Below are 20575 nucleotides of genomic sequence, written 5' to 3' on the forward strand. Positions count from 1 at the left end.
AATTGTATATGTGAACTATCTATCAATAAAGCTATTACTTTAAAAGTGTCAAACAGTAGAAATAAAAATTCTGGTAAAGTCATCATGTAAATAAGAAAACTTAAGTTTAGAACTAAAGTTACCCCTGCATATTACATTACCCTTGTTATATATTATTTGAGTTCATAAGTGTTTTTAAGAATGTATGAGCACATGATACAAATCATAAAATAAACTGCTCAGTCTTTATCCTGCAGGGGAAGGATACTTCAAATTTGAATTTCAAATTTTCCTCTATTCAGATAAACAAATTTGTAAAACAAAAATATCCAAATTCAAGAACAAATTCAACCATTTCTATCCACCTGAGTGCAAATCTTCTAGTACGTTAACTGTCTACAGCTGTCAGAAGCAGCCATCCACAAGCACATCTACAACTTACGCCTCACCTTCATGCACAACTCTGCCTTGTCAAAGCCCATCAGCATGTTGATGATGTCAAACCCAGAGGTAGATTTATTCTTTTGATGGACTCCTCGAATGAGTGCACACAAGGTCTGCAGAGATTAGAGAAAGAATTCTTTTGTAGAAAGGAAGTCTCAAAACGTGAAGGGCACTGGATCTGTCGCCTCGCATTGCCACCTCAGAACCTCCTCCTTACACAGCTGACATTCAATTGCTCTATCACTCTAAGCTTCAGAACAGTCGGAGTCTTACTACGTGCAAAATCCAGACATTAAAAGAGGAACAGCACTTGAAATTGTTGCCATCTTTTTTGTTGTTGTTTTTTAGTCATCCTCTTTTCAAAACTGCATTGCAGACAAAGACTGGAAGGTGAATTCAAAAATAACAACAGTTCTTGAGCTTGAGTCATGGGATTGGTGGAGCTTTTTTCCTTTACTTAAAATTCATTACCGTATTTACATTTTAGTTTATAATTCTTAGTATTTTTTAACAACTACAAAAGTTATTTTGGTCCATATGATAACAACCAGTTGCTTCAAATCTTAAATTCATGGGGCGCCTGGGAGGCTCTGTCAGTTGAGCGACTGGCTCTCGATTTCGGCTCAGGTCATGATCTTGCAGTTCGTGAGATCGAGCCCCGCGTTGAGCTCTGCGCTGACAGCGTGAAGCCTGCTTGGGATTCTCTCCCTCTCTCTCTCTCTGTCACTCCCCTGCTCGTGCTCGCTCGCTTGCTCTCTCTTTCAAAATAAATAAATAAACATGAAAAGAAATCTTAAATTCATTATAATCTCCATTCACTACTGACTAGCTGTGTAAACCTGGACAAGTTAGTTAACTTTTCAGTGCCTCAGTTTTCTCATCTATAAAATGGAAATGACAATAATAGCACCCATCTCATAGGGATGTTGTGAGAACTATGAGAATTAAAACACTTGGAATAGTCCCTGGAACTTTATTAATGCTCTAAGAATAGTGCCTGAAACTTTTTAAAGCTCAACAAGTATCAGCCATTTTAATAATATACTATATTTTTATGGGTTACTAAGTGACTTAACGCAATTTACTTCCACTGAACTAAAAACAGTTTACCATTCATGCCTCCATAGTGAGCTACCGCAATTATAAGAAGTACAATTTCCAACTTTCATTTCAGCTTTCAGTGAACCCCTACAACTGCAATACCCAAAATGCAGAATTTACTGTTAACTTTGTTAACACAACTACAGGGTAAACATGGCCCTTCTTTCTGGGACATCAGCTCAACAGGTAATTTCTACAATCTACAGATGAGAAAACTGGGGCTCACAAAGTGATTTGCCCAACTAGGAAGTTAGAAACTTAAACCCAAACTATCAAAAGTTCCAGGGGTGCCTGGGTGTCTCAGCTGGTTGAGCGTCCAACTCTTGATTTCAGCACAGGTCATGATCCCAGGGTCATGGGATTGAGCCCCACATCGGGCTCTGTGCTTAGTAGGGAGACTGCTTAAGATTCTCTTTCTCTCACTCTGCCTCTCTCCTCCACCCGCATGCTTTCTCTAAAATAAAAAAATAATATCAAAATTTCCAATAAAATCCTTTATGTTGTCATGGATTCTTCATATCCTAAGCTTGTCAATCACTGCCCTAGCTACTCAGCCTGATCTAAGATGCACCGGAGTTACTGGACTATCAACTTAGAAATTATGCCCATGATTCATTCAATCAGGACTTCAGATTGAAGATTTACTTCATTCAAGTAGGACTTCAGAAGTAAATTTACTTCTGAAGTCCTACTTGCCAGGCACTGTACTGTACACTAGGAACAAAGTACTGAATGAAACTAACAAAGTCTTTGCTCTCAAGAAACCTGTAATGTATCCCCATTATCCCAATGCTTGGCACATAACAGTCATTCAAGAAATAATTACTCAGTGCGTCTTTCCCATGAATATGTGACTTAGCGTTAAGAACAATGATTCTTAATGTTTTCTGAGTTACAGACCCTTTTGAGAATCTGATGAAAGCTCTCTTTTCAGAAAAAAATAGCCACATACACCTAAAATATTACATATAACTTCAGGTTGTCAAGGACCCTCTGAAACCTCAAATTAAGAACTCCTAATCCAGTGAGAAAATACTGTTTTAAGAATAATCTCTTCTGGGGGTGCCTGGGTGGCTCAGTCGGTTGAGTGTCCGACTCTTGATTTTGGCTCAGGTTGTGATCCCAGGGTCATGAGGTCAAGCCCCTCATCAGGCTCTGTGCTGAGTGTGGAGCCTGCTTAAAATTCTCTCTCTCTCTCTCTCTCTCTCTCTCTCTCTCTCTCTGCCCCTCCCCCCATTCATGCTCTCTCGCTCTCTCGAAAATTAAAAAAAATTTTTTTTTAAATCTCTTCTGATAAACTAACTATCCCTACCTCATAGTTTCCCCTCTATCTCTTCCTTTCCTCAAATAATCAAGAATTCTGTCCATCTGTCTTGGCTTTAGATCAAATCATACAATGAACAAGATGACTAGTGTAAGTGTCAATTTGTTTAACTAGGAAGCTGGCTCAACAAACATGGCATAGATGTTTATTATTTAAAGGGGAAAAAAAAACTTCATACCTAAGGGCAATTTTAGGTTCCTCAGGTCCCAACAGATGTATTATAACTCCTTTCCCCTATTAAACTCCTTTCCCCAGTCTCCCAGCTGTATACCTGTAGTGCATTGACAACTCGAATTGGATGTTCCTCTCCCAGAGCTTGGATACAGTGTTGAAATAAGCAATTAATATTGTCCTTGATCTTCATTAACTCCTCACCATCAAGAGATTCCAGCTTGCCTTCTAGGTACTCTAAATTCACCTACCAAGGGAACAACAGGGATATTATTTTTAGTAACGTTTTCAGTGTACTCTATTTAATGTGAGTGCATTTTAGTGTCGCATGTAGAACACAGGAGAAGGCAATTTCGTTAGTAGGAAAATCCAGAGATACCATCAAGTTTACCTTCATAAGGAAGAGCTCCTCCCAAAATCGTGGACTGCACTTACTGGGGTCCTCTGTCTGAAACCAGAAAATAAGCAGTTCAATGTCCCCAGCTAACACCAAAGCATTAAGAACACATCTGAAAGGGTCACTTACACATAATCAACCTTATCTTTCAAAATTAACTTTGAAAATGCTTGATCATTCTAAACTGCTATAACAGGGAACAACAGTTTTGGAGGGTTTTTTTCCCCCAAATGGAAGACACTGTGCATAGATATATATTTGTGTGCCAGAAGTTAAATAATGGCTCAAAGAATCTCCCCCCAAATCTTTCTCTTCTGGCAAGAAGTAAACCTAACCAACTGATTAAGATAGTCACATTATGATGTCCCTATCGCATCTGTATGTTCTGCAAAGCCCTTTCACATAAATGAAACACAATGGCCCAGAGAGCCAGATATAGTAGATACTATCAGTATACTCCTTTTAGAAAAGAGGGTCCACAAAGTTAAGTTACTTATGCCCATACAGGAGCCAGAACCTGAATCACATCAGCAATACTGCATGGTTTTACAACATCTTGTGCTGACTGCTTCTACTTGCCCTCCTATATGCATTTAGTCCACTGTACAGAGCTTGTAATATGGTCTTCCTTAATTCAAATTGATCCAAAAGGTTAACAAAAGTATAGTGCTAAAATACAAAATTTCTTAGCAATAATTTTCAAACATAAGTTCTAAAGAGTCAGAGGCTTCTGGTTCAGGAGCAAAATAAGAAAAAGAGAACCTCAACTTTAAAGGAAAACTAATGACATAAAACCAGGAGATCAATCGCCCACTATCACCCATAAGTTGACCTTTTAAAATTACTACCAAGAACTAATACCTTCATTAGTTACGAACTCTTGATCTATTAAGAAAATACTATACTAGGAATCTCTTCTGGATTTTTAACTAAGAATGACACAGAGAAGCAACATTTCTGGCCTTCTCATAAGGTCCTCATTTAGTGATTTCTTTCCATCCCCTTCTCCTAGGAGGGGTCACACTCTGCCTCTCACACTTCTGTGATGTCATTTTGCTATCTATATGTGAAACTCAGACTACTCATGGTGTTGGCACTTCCCATCTTCAAAGCTCACGCAATCAACAATTCTATGTATGCCAACCTTACTTCATATAGAGAGAGCCCTAACAGGACCCAAGTACCCACTCATTTGCTCCACACTGTGCTGATCTGCGCAATTCTGTATTAATTTTCTGCATATCAAACTGTCTCTAAGGTTTCCCAAGAGTGAGATGTTTTACTTGATCACATTATTTATTCTGGGCCATGTGACAAAGTTGAACAAGTAAGGGCCCTGGAGTCAAACACTAGGGTTCAAAGCATGGCTCCATCACCTTCCAGCTGTGACCCCTAGTTTCCTCATCTGTGAAATGCTCTTTTACATGGCATATGTGAAAACATAGCACTCTTGCAGCATTCTTGTCAGAATTAGAGATAATGAACTTAGTGATGCACTTAGAATAATGCCAGGCACATAGTAAAAATTCAATACTCAGTAACTCTTTTTAGAAGTATTATTCTGTTTTACATATGCTAGCTATGATCAGAATTTCAAAAGGTAAGTACCCCTGCAGAGTATCTAATTTACTCTCACCTTCCCTGACAGGGTAAATTTTAAAACAAAGGCTTGGATCATGGTCAATCAGCAGTTATGAAGACCCAAAGAAATCTCCCACTTAATCACTAATAATTCATCAGTTATCTTATAGAGTTGGAGAATGAGAGAGACTAAGCAATTGTTCCGTCCACTAGGCACTTGAGATGAAATATAACAGTTCATCTTTTTTTTTTAAGTTTATTTATTCATTTTGAGAGAGAGACTGAGAGAGAAAGAACAGTTCATCTTTTAGAATCATAGAATTCTAGGACCAAAAGAAACTTCAAGGAACATTTAGGATAGAAGAGTCCGTAAGTTGGGTCATGCAGGTGACAAGTTTTTAAAGATATTCAGAAAAAATGGGTGCCTGGGTGGCTCAGTCGGTTAAGCGTCTGACTCTTGATTTCAGCTCAGGTCACGATCTCATGGTTTGTGGGTTCGGGCCCCACATCAGGCTCTGCACTGACAGCGTGGAGCCTTCTTTGGATTCTCCCTCTCCCTCTCTCTGATCCTCCCCCACTCACACACTCTCTCTCTCAAAATAAATAAACATTAAAAAAAAAAAAAAAAAAGATATTCAGGAAAAAAAGGTTCCCGAGGTTTCCTCCCTCCTTTCAATTGTTTTACCCGGCTCATGGCAACAATCTGTAAGAACAACATGACAACAATACATATAAATTAATACATGATCATAATCTCCACCAGGAGAGAGCTCACTCTCATCCTCGCCCTCATTCTCCCTCTAAAGAACTAGAAGGTAGCAGGCAGAGGTGAGCTTATTTCTCATTTTGGTACAAGAAACTAAGGAGTCAATCTGTGCAGAATTGTCAGAGCTCCAGGCCTTACCATGAAGATCTCATCATACATCAGCACCACTTTTTCCTTCAGTGGTTTTTTGGAAGCTGAAGATTTCCGGAGCAAACCCCCTCTTTTCTCCACCTGTGCCATGGTTAGAGAATCTGTGAAAAGAAAGCCACAGTCAGTGCTGAAATGCTCTCCAAGATGCTGGATGGTCTGTTGAAAAGCTCTCAATGGGAACTTTTCTAAGAAAAAGAAAAAAATGATAAACCATGTAATAGATCTTGTGCATCTGTCCAACACCCCATCCCCTGACCAGGTAATTTCAAGGCTTAAATCATTGCTTGGCCTACAGCAAAACACATTTTACATCTTTAAAACCTGCCAGTGGACAAGACTTACACCAGATCCAAAACCAGGAAAGAAAGTGTAACTAGCTCCAACTAGAATAGATCTGGCCATATATTTGAGGTTGATGGAAGGAAGGCTACAAAGCACACATTGCCCACAGACTGATGGTGAAGTTAAATTACAAGTATTGATTGAGCTCAGGACCATTAAGGCAGGAAGTGTGCTGCAGACTGATGTGCTCCATTGATTTCCCCAAAGTAAGTAAGTCCTCAGCACTGCAAAGTACTTGGCCTTCACTGCCTCATAAATCACACTGCACTTGACTGTCTTCAGAAATTCCTCTGGAAAGAGACCCAAGGCAGAAAATAGCAGTTATAAGGACAAAAATTAAATCTGATTTCAAAATAACCAAACATAACAATCTACTTCTGTCAAATCTAATTATATATATAACACTATTACAGATCAAACTTCAAAGTATTTTTCAATTCTTTTATAGAAGCAATTCCATGAATCACGCCCAATTTCCCCATCTTGTTTAAAGGAATTTCAAGTTTTTACAAGGGAGAACTTGAAATCCCATAGGTCTCCACTGTGGATTTACACATTTCCCCTCACTTCCCAGATTCTTTCTACTGTTGACAAAATTCCTGTCTCTCTCTTAAATTCTAGGCTCTAGTTGTGAAACTTAATCTCATCCAATGGCAAGTGTGGGCAGTAGCAAGGAGGCTGATTTTACTTCCAGACAAACCCAAAGCAGCAGAACAAAATTAATTTTGTTCAGTGACTTTTGGAAAATATGTGCTATGTTTCAAATCAAAATCAAAATTTTATTTAAGGAAGAGATGCATCCACCACCTAAAAGACTGTATCTCAGACATGGCCTTTCTCTAATATATATAGCCAAAAAGGAGATTTACCTTTGAGCACAAAAAACACAAAGCACAGAAAATTTCTCCAACTAGATATCCAGCATCTGTGGCACATCTTATCCTTTTTTTTCTTTTTTTTTAAATTTTTTTTTAATGTTTATTTATTTTTGAGACAGAGAGAGACAGAGCATGAACGGGGGAGGGGCAGAGAGAGAAGGAGACACAGAATCGGAAGCAGGCTCCAGGCTCTGAGCCATCAGCCCAGAGCCCGACGCGGGGCTCGAACCCACGGACCACGAGATCGTGACCTGAGCTGAAGTCGGACACTCAACCGACTGAACCACCCAGGCGCCCCAATCTTATCCTTTTTTTTTATAAGCACTATGGTCCAGAGAAAACTGAAGGAAAAAAAACTAACAACAACAACCAAAAAAGAGAGAGAGAGAAGATTCTTTGGGGCAATTTATACTATATTGATCATGGCTTTACCTTAAAGCATGAAATACAGCCTCTGTTCAAAACATTCTTGTGTCTTTTAAATAGGTTGTCAAGAGGAAGATGTCCTTATCGGGGGAAAATAAATTGGAAATCAGCAGGATCCTATTAAAATAAATCAAACGCAATGCAATTCTAAACTTAGTAGATATAGACCTTTCATGTGTTCAGCTTCAACCAGTTGATTAGTGGGAATAGCAGGAACCACTAGTTCCTGGGTGTGAGAAGCACCTGTTTACAAACATGCCCCTCTGAGGATTTATAATTGGGTTACAGCTAATCAATGTCCACCCCAAATCTAATAAACTCACTTTCTCTATTTCAGAATCAATACTTTCTAATAAGCAAAAGGGAATAGGAGAGGAAGGAAAAACAATTCCATTCAAAGTACCAGATTTCCTAAGAAGTTAAATTCTTTTCATCACTCTTCCTCATTTGGAGCAGGGGGGAAATTCAGCCAAGAGCCTTGTCTCATTACTCTCTGTCACTATCACAGACAATTGGAATTTACCACCCAAGGTGCCTGAAATGTGACTGGAAACTGACAACAGAGTCTCCTTCTCCTGCCAGCACTTCTAACCCATGGAACATAGAAAACATTGCTTCTAGGGTTGAGGACTGAGAGAAGTGTAGAACTCTGTATTACAAAGTTTTGGGGGGGGATTTCAGAAATTAAGCCTCTGCTCTTAAATTTGAAAGTAAAATATCTGACTGGTAGAACACATCCGTAATGTGAGTTTAATTTATTTATGTCTTCTCAGGGTTTTTCTCCCCTTTGTACAAAACCCCTCCTGTTTAGGAGACTATAGATGCTGGAGAGGATGTGGAGAAACAGGAACCCTCTTGCACTGTTGGTGGGAATGCAAATTGGTGCAGCCGCTCTGGAAAGCAGTGTGGAGGTTCCTCAGAAAATTAAAAATAGACCTACCCTATGACCCAGCAATAGCACTGCTAGGAATTTATCCAAGGGATACAGGAGTACTGATGCATAGGGGCACCTGTACCCCAATGTTTATAGCGGCACTCTCAACAATAGCCAAATTATGGAAAGAGCCTAAATGTCCATCAACTGATGAATGGATAAAGAAATTGTGGTTTATATACACAATGGAATACTACGTGGCAATGAGAAAAAATGAAATATAGCCTTTTGTAGCAACATGGATGGAACTGGAGAGTGTGATGCTAAGTGAAATAAGCCATACAGAGAAAGACAGATACCATATGGTTTCACTCTTATGTGGATCCTGAGAAACATAACAGAAACCCATGGGGGAGGGGAAGGAAAAAAAAAAAAAAAAAGAGGTTAGAGTGGGAGAGAGCCAAAGCATAAGAGACTGTTAAAAACTGAGAACAAATTGAGGGTTGATGGGGGGTGGGAGGGAGGGCAGGGTGGGTGATGGGTATTGAGGAGGGCACCTTTTGGGATGAGCACTGGGTGTTGTATGGAAACCAATTTGACAGTAAATTTCATATATTAAAAAAAAAAACCCTCCTGTTTGTAGAAAACCAGTAGCAGCTAAGGAGCAGCAAGGCATTATGGACCAACCAACCAGCAAAACTGAGACTGGAACACTAGGTTCCAACCACCTAGATGAAATGGAGCAAGTCACTGTGTTTCCCAGTTTCCTTACAAGTAAAACAAGGCCCTGGACTAGACATATCATTGAATAATTCTCTCAGCATCACTGAAATACCACAAACACATAAGAAACACCTAGGGGCACGTGGGTGGCTCAGTCGGTTAAGCATCCAACTTCAGCTCAGGTCAAGATCCCACCATTCATGGGTTCAAGCTCCACATCAAGCTCTGTGCTAACAGCGTGGAGCCTGTCTTGGATTCTCCCTCCCTCTCCCTCTCTGCCCCTCCCTGACTCGCATTTTTTCTCTCTCTCAAAATAAATAAACTTAAAAAAAAAAATCTAAATGTGGTTAAGACACTAATTTAGGCACTATGGGGTTACAAAAATGAAACTACAGAGCTGATCCTCTAGGATCTTTCAATCGATTGGCAGAGACAGACACATCAGACACATGATAACCCCACAGCACTAGGCGAATCATGCGAAATAGAGTAAAAGTACAAAGAAAATGCTATGGCATCATGAGGAAGGAAAAAAAGCATTCTGCGACTACACTATGACCTCTGTTGATCCGGGCTTTTAAATCCTTCTGGCGAAGCAGTAAATACAGCAAAGCCACTGTAATCCCACAGAAATGCCATCTTAGGCTTTAACACGGTTTCTCAGAAATAAGAGATAATAGGCAAAATATAAAAAAGAATAAGGCAACATATCAATCCTAATTTCACTTACCATCAAACTTAGGAATGGTTTCGAATCCCCCAACCCAACAGTAAATGGTATATCAATGAAGTCTTTATCACTAAACCTCAGGGACTGCCAATCCCATGACCCACAGAACAACTTCTCTCTGAAAGACTCAAGTCATACAACTTTTTAAGAATTCTATCTTCAGGCAATCCAGCCACGACTGTCTTAAATGCACATCATTTCAAATCCCTTCAGGGTAAAACAACCAAATATCAAGATTTTAAAACCTAAAGCCAAACTCTGCCAATGCCTAATACACAAGAAATGCTAGTTACACTAAGCAAGTTAGTTATTCATTGACTTTACTGTCTTCTTGAGGACAATACATGCCAACTCTAGTAGCAGAAAATTAATTTAAAAGAAATTCACTCTAATTTCCAGAGAGTTTCCAGAGTTAATCTATCAAAAGTCTTGGTATTGTATCTACACGAGATGACAGAGGCTAATGAAACCCGAGGTAATCAATTCACGATATATGTAAATAAAACCACAGGGGTGCCTGGGTGGCTCAGTCGGTTGAGGGTTGAGCGTCTGACTTCAGCTCAGGTCATGATCTACAGTTCATGAGTTCGAGCCCCGTGTTGGGCTCTATACTGACAGCTCGGAGCCCGGAGCCTGCTTTGGATTCTGTGTCTCCCTCTCTCTCTCTGCTCCTCCCCTGCTCACATTCCGTCTCTCTTTCAAAAATAAATAAAGATTAAAAAAAAAAATTTTTTTTTAAACCATCATGCTGTTACGCCTTTTATACTGATGTATGTCAGTTATTTTTCAATAAAACTGGAAAAAATCTAAAAGCAAAACAGCTTGGGGCGCCTGGGTGGCTCAGTCGGTTAGGGCATGGGCATCCGACTTCGGCTTGGTCATAATCTTGCAGTTGGTGAGTTCGAGCCCCACGTCAGGCTCTGTGCTGACAGCTCGGAGCCTGGAGCCTGCTTCAGATTCTGTGTCTCCCTCTTTCTCTGCCTGAGAGAAAGGCACTCTACCCCACTCCCGTTCTGTCACACTCTCTCTCTCTCAAAAATAAACATTAAAAAAAAGTTTAAAAAAATACTAAATAACAGCAAAACGTCTTGAGTTTTAGCCCCAATTCTTATACACTCATTCTGTAAACTTTAATTTCCTTTCCTTCCCTGGGCTTCAATTTGCCAATCTGTAAAAAGCAGCACTGGCAAGTGTGTTCAGAAAAGGGAACCTCTGTACAGTGTTGGGAATGTAAATCAGCGCAGCCACTACAGAAAACAGTATAGAGGTTCCTCAAAATATTAAAAATAAAACTATATGATCCAGCAATCGCACTTCTGTGTGTATATCCAAAGGAAATGAAATCACTGTCTCATTAAAGAGATACCGGCATCCCCATGTTCACTGCAGCATTATTCACAATAGTCAAGCTATGGAAACAACCTAAGAGTCTTATCAATAAATGAATGGATAAAGAAAATGTGATACACACATAAAATGGAATATCATTCAGCTACAAAAAAGAAGGAAATTCTGCCATTTGCAACAACATGAATATGCCTATGTGAGATGATAGATGAATGGTGTGTTTTTTTAATTTTAATGTTTATTTACTTTTGAGAGAGAGAGAGAGAGAGCAGCAGCAGCAGCAGCAGCAGCAGCAGCAGAGGGGCAGAGAGAGATGGAGACACAGAAACTGAAGCAGGCTCCAGGCTCTGTGCTCGCAGCACAGAGCCCAACGCAGAGCTAGAACTCACGAGCCATGAAATCATAACCTGAGCTGAAGTCAGACGCTCAACTGACTGGGCCACCCAGGTGCCTCATGCATGAATGTTTTAATTAACCTTATCATGGCAATCATTTCACAATGTATATGTGTATCCAATCATCACATTGTGCACTTTAAAATTATATATCGATGTTATATATTAATTATAATCTCAATAATATATCAATTATATCTCAATTCAATAAACCCGGGGGCCGGGGGGAAGCCATGGAACGGTTCTCTATAGGCTTCCAAATTTAATGGACTGGGGTTCTAGGTTCATACTGGTAATGGACTGTTAGCAAGTATCACCCTCTCTTCACTGGTGAGTGAAGCTCCAAAACACCACCTATAGGTAGATGCTGAGGTAAACATCCTAAAACATTTCAACCAGTACATAAGAAAAGAAAAAGGAGAGAGAAAAGGAAAAAGGAAAGGAGAAAAAAAAAAAATGAATAAAAACCAATGTGCCCATCTTCTAGAAAGAAAAAACATATGCACAGATCAGGCATTCATTCATTCTACAAATATCTATTGAGCACCTTTTTGGTACCAAGCACTAGGGATACAGAAGTGAACATGACAGACAAGATTTCTGCTTTCAGAGTTTTCATTCTAGAGTGGGGAAAAGATAACAAACAAGTGATAAGTACCTTGAAGACAAACTATATAGGGGGGCTACATTAGACTGAGAGATTAAAGGCCTCTATGACAAGTAATATGTGGGCTGGAACCAAAATAACAGGAAGGAAACAGCCACATGAAAGTCTTGGCAAAAGTGTTAAGAGGGAAAGGCATAGAGGGAATGGCAAATGCAAAGTCTCCAAGATTTGAACATACTTGGCGTGTTCGAGGAACAGAAGAGCCAAAATGCCTAGATTATAATAAACATTCCTTTTTTGAAATGTTGAAAGGTTTCTGAAGTGGGTATTTTGTGTTTTTGTGATTTTTTTCCATACATAAAAAAGAATTCAAATGTCCATCAGCAGAATGGGAAGATTATAATTTATTCGTAGAACAGGGTACTACCCAGAAATTTAAAAGAACAAATTACTGAAAAAATATTGATCGCTTTCACAGATGTTGAATAAAAACCTCTGAAAGAAAAGAGTACAAGCAAATGATTCTATTTATATGAAGTTCAAAGACAGCAAAATTAATCCATGGTGACAGAGGTCAGAACAGTGGTTACCTCTGGTGGGGTAATGAGTGGGAGGAAGTGGCACAAGGAAGCCTACTCGGGTGCTGAAAATGTGCTCTATCTTGATCAGAGTGGAGGTCACACAAAGAAAAGAAAGAAAATCATCAAGTTGTACACTTTCCATTACGTAAGCTATTCCTTGAACTAAAAAAAAAAAAAAAAAAAAAAAGTCTGGGGGCCCCTGGCTGGCTCAGTCAGTTAAATGCCCCCAACTCTTGACTTTAGTTCAGGGCATGATCTCACAATTGTGGGATGGAGCGCCACATTAGGCTCTGCACTGACAGTACAGAGCCTGCTTGGAATTCTCTCTCTCTCTCTCTCTCTCTCTCTCTCTCTCTGCTCCTCCCCCACGTACTTGCTCTCTCTCTCTCTCTTTCAAAATAAATTTTTAAAAAACTTTAAAAAATAAATATTTTTTAAAAATAAACATAAATAATTTTTTAAAAAGTCTGTGCAATCATACGTATATGAAAATTAACAGCACCCATGCAAAACACTAGAACTAGCAGGGACCCCAACTTGCACACTCAGGACACTAATCAAAAATAACAACCAAAACATTAACATTTGCTTAACATTTACTATGCACCAGGCACTGTTATAAGCACTTTGTATACATTAATTGGTTTTATCCTCACAGACCTATGATCCTGGAACTTTACCATAAGAAAACTAAAGCATAAAGGGGTTACGAAAACAAACAAACAAACAAAATAACAAAAAAAATTTGCCAGTGTGAGAGTAGGGACTCAAACTCAGCCACATGTTAGAATCCCTGCTCTTAAACACTATGCTACCCTGTCTCTCAAAAGGCAGAAGAGTGGGCAGAAGTGGTGTAACCTATATATAAACAAAGCTGAGGATCTGCAGAGAAACTGAGATGAGGTTCCAGGCCAGTTCTCAATGAACAAACTTTAGGACGTCCAGATATCTTGAGTTTCAACACTCTAGTTTGCCAATGGGTAGAAGTGCCACCGTAAGTAGTAAAAGATACATATGCATGTGTCTGACACATGCATATATATACAAATATTGTATATAAATATTGATAATGGTAAAGTGAAAAAGACATACAAATGAATGGAATGGTAGAAAAACTTGGAAGAAAACACTGGAAAGGAATCTGTCTAGTAAAGTTGATAGATGTATCCAATATGGTAATAGAAAAAAAAAAAAAAAACAGCCGAAACTCACTAATATCCACAAAAAGATTTAATTGATAATAACTTTTTTTTTTATTTTTTTTTAACGTTTATTTATTTTTGAGGCAGAGAGAGACAGAGCATGAACGGGGGAGGGTCAGAGAGAGGGAGACACAGAATCTGAAACAGGCTCCAGGCTCTGAGCTGTCAGCACAGAGCCCGACGTGGGGCTCGAACTCACGAACCGCGAGATCATGACCTGAGCCTAAGTCGGCCGCTTAACCGACTGAGCCACCCAGGCACCCCGATAATAACTTTTTTAATGTTTATTTTTGAGAGAGAGAAAGAGAGAGCACAAGCGGGAAAGGGGCAGAGAGAGAGGGAGGCACACAATTGGTAGCAGGCTCCAGGCTCTGAGCTGTCAGCACAGAGCTCAATTCGGGGCTCAAACTCACAAGCTGCAAGATCATGACCTGAGCTGAAGTTGGGACACGTAACTGAATGAGCCACCCAGGCCCCCTGATAAAATTTTAACTGAGCTTAGTCAGTGCTCTAAGGATAATTCTCCACCAAAATTTGATAATGAACGGAAAGATACAGTAAGGTAAGACAGAAAGATGAAATGCAGAGCAAGTCAAGTATAAATCTATACAGCTCTCAGCTTAGGAACGATTATACGTTGCTACCACTGAGCTGTGATCACTTGTTTCAGAACCTCCTGAGGTGCCTCCTGAAAATGTAGATCCCTAAGCTCCCTTTTCCCACTACTGAAACAGACTTTTCAAGATAAGGACCAGGGGTCTAGATTTTTTTTTTTTTTTTTTTTTTTAGCACAGTTGACACTAGGGGTCTACATTTTTAATAATCACCCCAGGTCAGTGGTTCTCAACTGTGGCAATTTTGCCTTCCAGGGGAAATTAATGACTGGAAACATTTTTTGTCTGTCACAACTGGGAAAGGAGATACTACTATCATCTACTAGGTAGGGGAAAGCTAACATTCTACAACGCACTGGACGGTCCCCACAACAAAGAATTATCTGGCTCAATATGTGAAAGTTAACGAGGCTGAAAAACTTTATCCCAAGTAATTCTGATACTCACTAAAGTTTGAGAAGTACTCATCAAAGCGTTGAAACTCATCAAATGCTTTGAAAGGAACATCTAAACAGAGGACCATTCTGAGAGGATGAATAAAACTTGTCACCTCTAGAAAAGGCCCTGGAGCAGCCCTCACCTACTCCCAGCTCATTCTCCCCACGCTAACTCACCAATGGCATCCCCTCCCTTAGGACCTCAGCCCCAGTTTGTCCATCTGTGATAGACCACTACAAGACACACTGACTACAGTAATCTAAAATGCTTCAAGTGAAGGAGATAAAAATCCTGTCTCCCCAGAAGCTGTGGCTAGCTGAGTCAAATATTATCATTGTCTGATCACTGGCCATTCACTCAATACACAAGAAGCAGTATGTTTATAAAACCAGAAATATAGTCTCCTGCCCTGGCTCTCCTAAAAGTCCACAATTTCTCCAGAAGCATGGGTACACATGTGTGTGTATGCGTATGTATATGTGTGTGTGTCTAATCCTTAGGCAGAAGTTATCTGCTCCCTAAATTCTTCCGAAAGGCATACCACACTCCTTGAAGGTAAATACTAGCACTATAAACATTTAAGAAAATGTAGAGTATTTCTACTTCCACACTCCAACCCTTACCTTCTCAAACCAGTTCCTAACATGCCTCTTTCCTCCCGAAGGACCGAGGATTTAGTTCACTTGCTGGATTCACATCCTACTGTTCCACGTGGTTCCTCGCCACAGCTTCTCTCATAACATGGGACACTGGTTCCCCCAATTCCACCCCACAGACTGTCTCTGAAGCATATAAGGCCTTTCCATTTTAACGGGTTTCTAGTGCTAGTCACTCCAAGTCTCTCTTATCTCCAAAATAAAAACAGAGTGAGGTCTGCACTCATGAAGCCACCTCTTTGAATTTCTTCATGGAGAGCTAAAGGATAGGCCACCATCCCCTCAGGCTATCACTTTGCTTTTATGAAGTCCTGGGGAGGGAACTCATCACTCATTCCTCCAAATCTTTCAGAGCACAGCCTTCCAATCAAGGTGACATATGATAAATAACACTACTGAATACTGACTATATAGTTGGCACTGTTCTAAGTGCTTTAAATATACTTTATTTAATCCTTTAAAGTAGATAGGTACTATTGTAGTAGGTACTTAATTACCATAATTTTACAATGAAGATTTCACTTGCCAAAGTAAAACAGCTATAGAAAGTGGTAAAGACACTAAATCCTTCTCTGGTAGTCCTTTGTCCTAGCAGAATATCCCAGTAGCACAAAAAATCAGGTGTTGACTAACGGAATACTCAAAATCCAGATTCAGTTAAAGTTCTGCGGAAACTCCAAACTGATATCCGTAATATCAACGTTCCCACCTTATCCAAGAAAAGCCAGTCAAGTCAGGACATTGTCTGACAAGCATCATCCCCACTTTCTACTAGGAAAGAACCAGCCTGATCCAGTAGGTACATGAGCCACTATGGGGCAGCATTCACATCTTGCATGTGGTCTACAGGGCTCACCTCAGAATGGGTGTTCAGCTCACACCTGAAAGTAGAAACAGGGGCGCCCGGGTGGCTCGGTCAGTTAAGCGACCGACTTCGGCTCAGGTCATGATCTCACCGTTGGTGAGTTCAAGCCCCGCACTGGGCTCGATGCTGACAGTTTGGAGCCTGAAGCCTACTTCAGATTGTGTCTCCCTCTCTCCTGCCCCTCCCCTGCTCATGCGTGCTCTCTCTCGAGCGCGCGTGCTCTCTCTCTCTCTCTCAAAAATAAATAAATACATACATACATACATACATACATACATACATACATAAAGGGGTGGGGGCGCCTGGGTGGCTCAGTCGGTTGAGCATCTGACTTCGGCTCAGGTCATGATCTTGCAGTTTGGGAGTTCGAGCCCCACATCGGGCTCTGTGCTGACGGCTCAGAGCCTGGAGCCTGCTTCAGATTCTGTGTTTCCCTCTTTCTCTGCCCCTCACCCACTTACGCCCTGTCTCTCCCTCAAAAATAAGTGAACATTTAAAAAAATGTTTAAAAGAAAAGAAAAGGAAAGTAGAAGTAATTCAGGGACTTTCCTAAGACTAAGCAGCAAATGGCAAAAACAGGAATTTCCCAATCCTTAGTCTACGTATCAGCCACTGTCTGCATCCACTAGAGGTGAAGTAGCTTCACAGGAGAGAATTCAGTCTGGTCCCAAATGAATTTACTGAGTCTGCCTACTTGCACAAACTAATAATACAGATGAAGAGGTTTAAATAAACATGACTACCTCAGGTTCCCTTTCAAATTATTTTATACAAGAAGGAACACGCTCGCACCTTCATAAGGAGGACCCAACTCCAAACTGACAGGCTTTCGGGAGACTTTGACTGAAAATCACATTTTTCTGACATCTCCCAGAATGAGAATTCATTGTAAGAACCTCTTCTCGATGAGCTGGAGCCTCCTGTAAATTAATACTGTCCATCTCCTGTTCAAGCCCTGAACCTCCTCGAGCAGCACATCACTCCTATCTTCTTCATTTCCTTTCCTGTTCAACCATACAAGCCTCATGAATACCACCTAAGTATAAAACGAAAATTCTAAGACAGACTCTCATAAGCTTCTTAAAACCCAACAGGTAACTGCAACCTTACTAAGTAAATGGATTTCTTGCTGGCTTAATAACTAACATTTATCAAGACCTTATAATGGCACAGGTAAAGTATGAGACAAAAAGGGGACCCAAAATTACTAAGTTATGGTACCTGCCTTGAGACGCTCACTGCTGAATCGAAGAAGTGCAGATTCCAATTCTTCCTTATCAACAAACAAAATAGACATCATTTTCCCCAGGATTTTTTCATATACGGCCTCCCCTACAGAGAGCTATGGCCAAGATACTAAGCTCGCCAGGCCTCCTTACTTCCAGCTGTCTCCTAACACTTCTGTGTGCACACCCCACAAACAACTTGATCTCAACAAACCAGATATCCCCCCCATACCTGTTTCCATAGTCACCCCAACCCTTAAAAATTTGCTCTACTTTTTCTAATCCACATCCTGGTCAGTGAAATGCCCATTCACGCAATCTCTCAAATTACAAACCTTAGCCTACTCTCTCCCTAGTCACTAAGTTATGGTGCGTACCTCAGAAATATTTGTAAAATCCATACCTCTCCTCTTCGTTCCCAATGCCACACTTGATTCAGACTCTAGGTAACTAGTTCACTGACACATTTCTCATTACTTGAATTCATACATCTGTCACTCCCGAACATAAATAACTCCAATGGCTCCCTACTCTCCTTTCAGTCTTCCCTCATGGCAAGTTCCCCACCAAACATCCTGCTTAGGACAAATTTCTAATACTTAAACATCATGTTATTTCTTGTCGTCACACTTTCACCATGCCTTTGTGCATGCTGTGCTCTTGAACTGGAACACCTTATTTGTACAAGCTCCTACTCATCCTTCAAAACCCAACTAAAGTAACTCCTCCTTGCAAAAATATCCTTGACTCTCCCACACAATGGCAATATTCCCTTCACACTGTATAAATTTCTTTATATGGATATGTAACAGTGCACTATAATTTTCATATGAATGTTTCTCTGATGTCCTTGAGAAAAGATACTCCTATTTCTAACCACAGGGCCAGTTACATAGTATCTACTCAATAGATGTGTGTTGAATAAACAGTTCACCTTCATATATCCTGGACCAATTTGTGATTGGCTGTTTTCCCCAAGTTTTATGATTTCTGAACTTGACTCTATGTGAGATTCCAACTGTCACAACTGCTTTGAGTTTTCAAGGGTTTTTTAAAATTCTATTACACAAACGTTGAACGAATGAGTGAATTATAATGCCTAAACATCCAATGAAATAGTCTTGGGGCACCTGGGTGGCTCAGATAGTTAAGGGTCAGACTCTTGATTTCAGCTCAGGTCTCAATCTCAGGGTCCTGAGTTCAAGCCCCAGCTTTGGCTCTGAGCTGGGCCTGGAGCCTACTTTAAAAAAAAAAAAAAAAGTCATAAACGCTTCCCAATTGACTAAGAAGAGTGGGAATCCCCCCTTTACAATCCTAACAAGAAGGATCCACCTCTCCCTAGACTGATAGACTTGATATCCCAAAAACTTTCCCCTAGGAAAGTACTGTGCACACAAATCCAGCTGAAGACACACCCAAAATAATTCCATTAACTTGTGCTTAAGACAGGAACACAAACCATACTTGTCCTGGTTTACAAAGTCACTGGGAACTCAGAAGAGCAAAGAAACCGTCCTCACTAAGCTCAAAACTTTTTCTGGAGAGAAAGAAAAGGGGAAGGTCTGATGATCCAGAAACATTTTTCAGTCTGGCCCAAGTTCGCACTTCCCCAGTCTCCAAAGGCAGCATTCCCTGGCTTCTGATAGCTCTCCTTCCTCAGAGAACCTGCTTCTTTTCCTCTATTTCTTCCCCACGCCTGCCTGGGAACAGGTTCATCTCCCAGGCTTGCACCAAGTAACCCTGAGAAAACACGGTCGCTTCATTGATTCTGGGTGTAAGGTGGACTGCAGCCCGTCAGAGACTGAAAAAAGGGGCAGGATGAGGGGCCTTCCAGGACAACCGGGCCTGCCTCTAACCCTTCTCAGAGGTCCTGTCCAAAGGCCCTCATCCCAGGGCCAGGCTGGGCTGGGCAGAAGGCCTCCCTCGAATGGGGACAAGCTGAGTGGGAGAGGCTCTGGAGGCAGCTTGAGGCGGCAGGATCAGCCCCACGCTCGGGTCAAAGGTCAGCATCTCGGCAGCTAGGAGGACCCAGCAGGGAGTGGGAGGGCCGTGACCGGCACCGGAAGGTCCGAGGGACCAGCGGCTGGAGGAGCGAGCCGCTTCCAGCCCCCTCCGCCGCCCGGGCCCAGCCTCCTAGCCGCACGCAAACTCAGCCCGCCTCAGCAGCTGCCCTCCCCCTCCCACCCGCCCCCCGCCACCACCTTCGTCCCCAAGGCGAGCGCAGGCCCCGCCCCCAGAGCCGCCTCGGGGCCAAGGCCTAGTCCGACAGGAGCTGCAGGGGTTGGTCAGGTTCGGGAACCGGCCCGGGCCGGCGCCGCTTACCGAGCCCCGGGCTCCTCCTCCACCACCCGCGCCGCTCCCGGACCCGCTCGCTCCCGACGCCACCGACGCCGCTGTTACTCTCGGCTCACGGACGCGCTCCCGACCTCCCCCGACCCTTCCCCCGGCCCACGGTGCCCCGCCGGGTCCTAAAGCCCGCTGTGTGATAGGTACGTCCACGCCCGTTTCCTGAGCCTGGCTCAGACCATGGTTCCCAGCAATCATCACAAAGACTACAACTCCCGAAATGCACCGCGAGAAATAAATTAGCCAAAGAAACATCTATTGAGAGTCTACTGGATACAAGCTGCAATAGCAGATTTTCAAATATGGGAGAAATATACATACACACTTTTTAAATACAGCGGACTCTGAACTCGGCAATTCCATTTATAGGAATAAAGATATATGTTCCAAGATGTTTATGGCAAGTTTGTAA

At 41.4% G+C, this 20575-nt stretch overlaps 1 protein-coding gene across 3 annotated transcripts in view; it reads right to left on the reverse strand.

Moving 5' to 3' along the window:
• Positions 1-20222, reverse strand: part of ARMH3 (armadillo like helical domain containing 3) — a 178273-nt gene extending 158051 nt beyond the window's left edge. For all 3 annotated transcript variants that reach the window (XM_049645598.1, XM_049645600.1, XM_049645599.1), the window contains exons 1-5: positions 20140-20222; positions 5902-6014; positions 3411-3467; positions 3120-3266; positions 429-536 (exon numbers count right to left, since the gene is read on the reverse strand). In XM_049645598.1, the coding sequence (XP_049501555.1) occupies positions 429-536; positions 3120-3266; positions 3411-3467; positions 5902-6003 (414 nt within the window). In that variant the 5' untranslated portion in view covers positions 6004-6014; positions 20140-20222. The remainder of the gene's footprint in view (positions 1-428; positions 537-3119; positions 3267-3410; positions 3468-5901; positions 6015-20139) is intronic.
• Between the last annotated feature and the right edge of the window lie 353 nt (positions 20223-20575).

Source organism: Panthera uncia, chromosome D2 (genome assembly GCF_023721935.1).
Source record: "Panthera uncia isolate 11264 chromosome D2, Puncia_PCG_1.0, whole genome shotgun sequence".
NCBI classification, from domain to species: domain Eukaryota; kingdom Metazoa; phylum Chordata; class Mammalia; order Carnivora; family Felidae; genus Panthera; species Panthera uncia.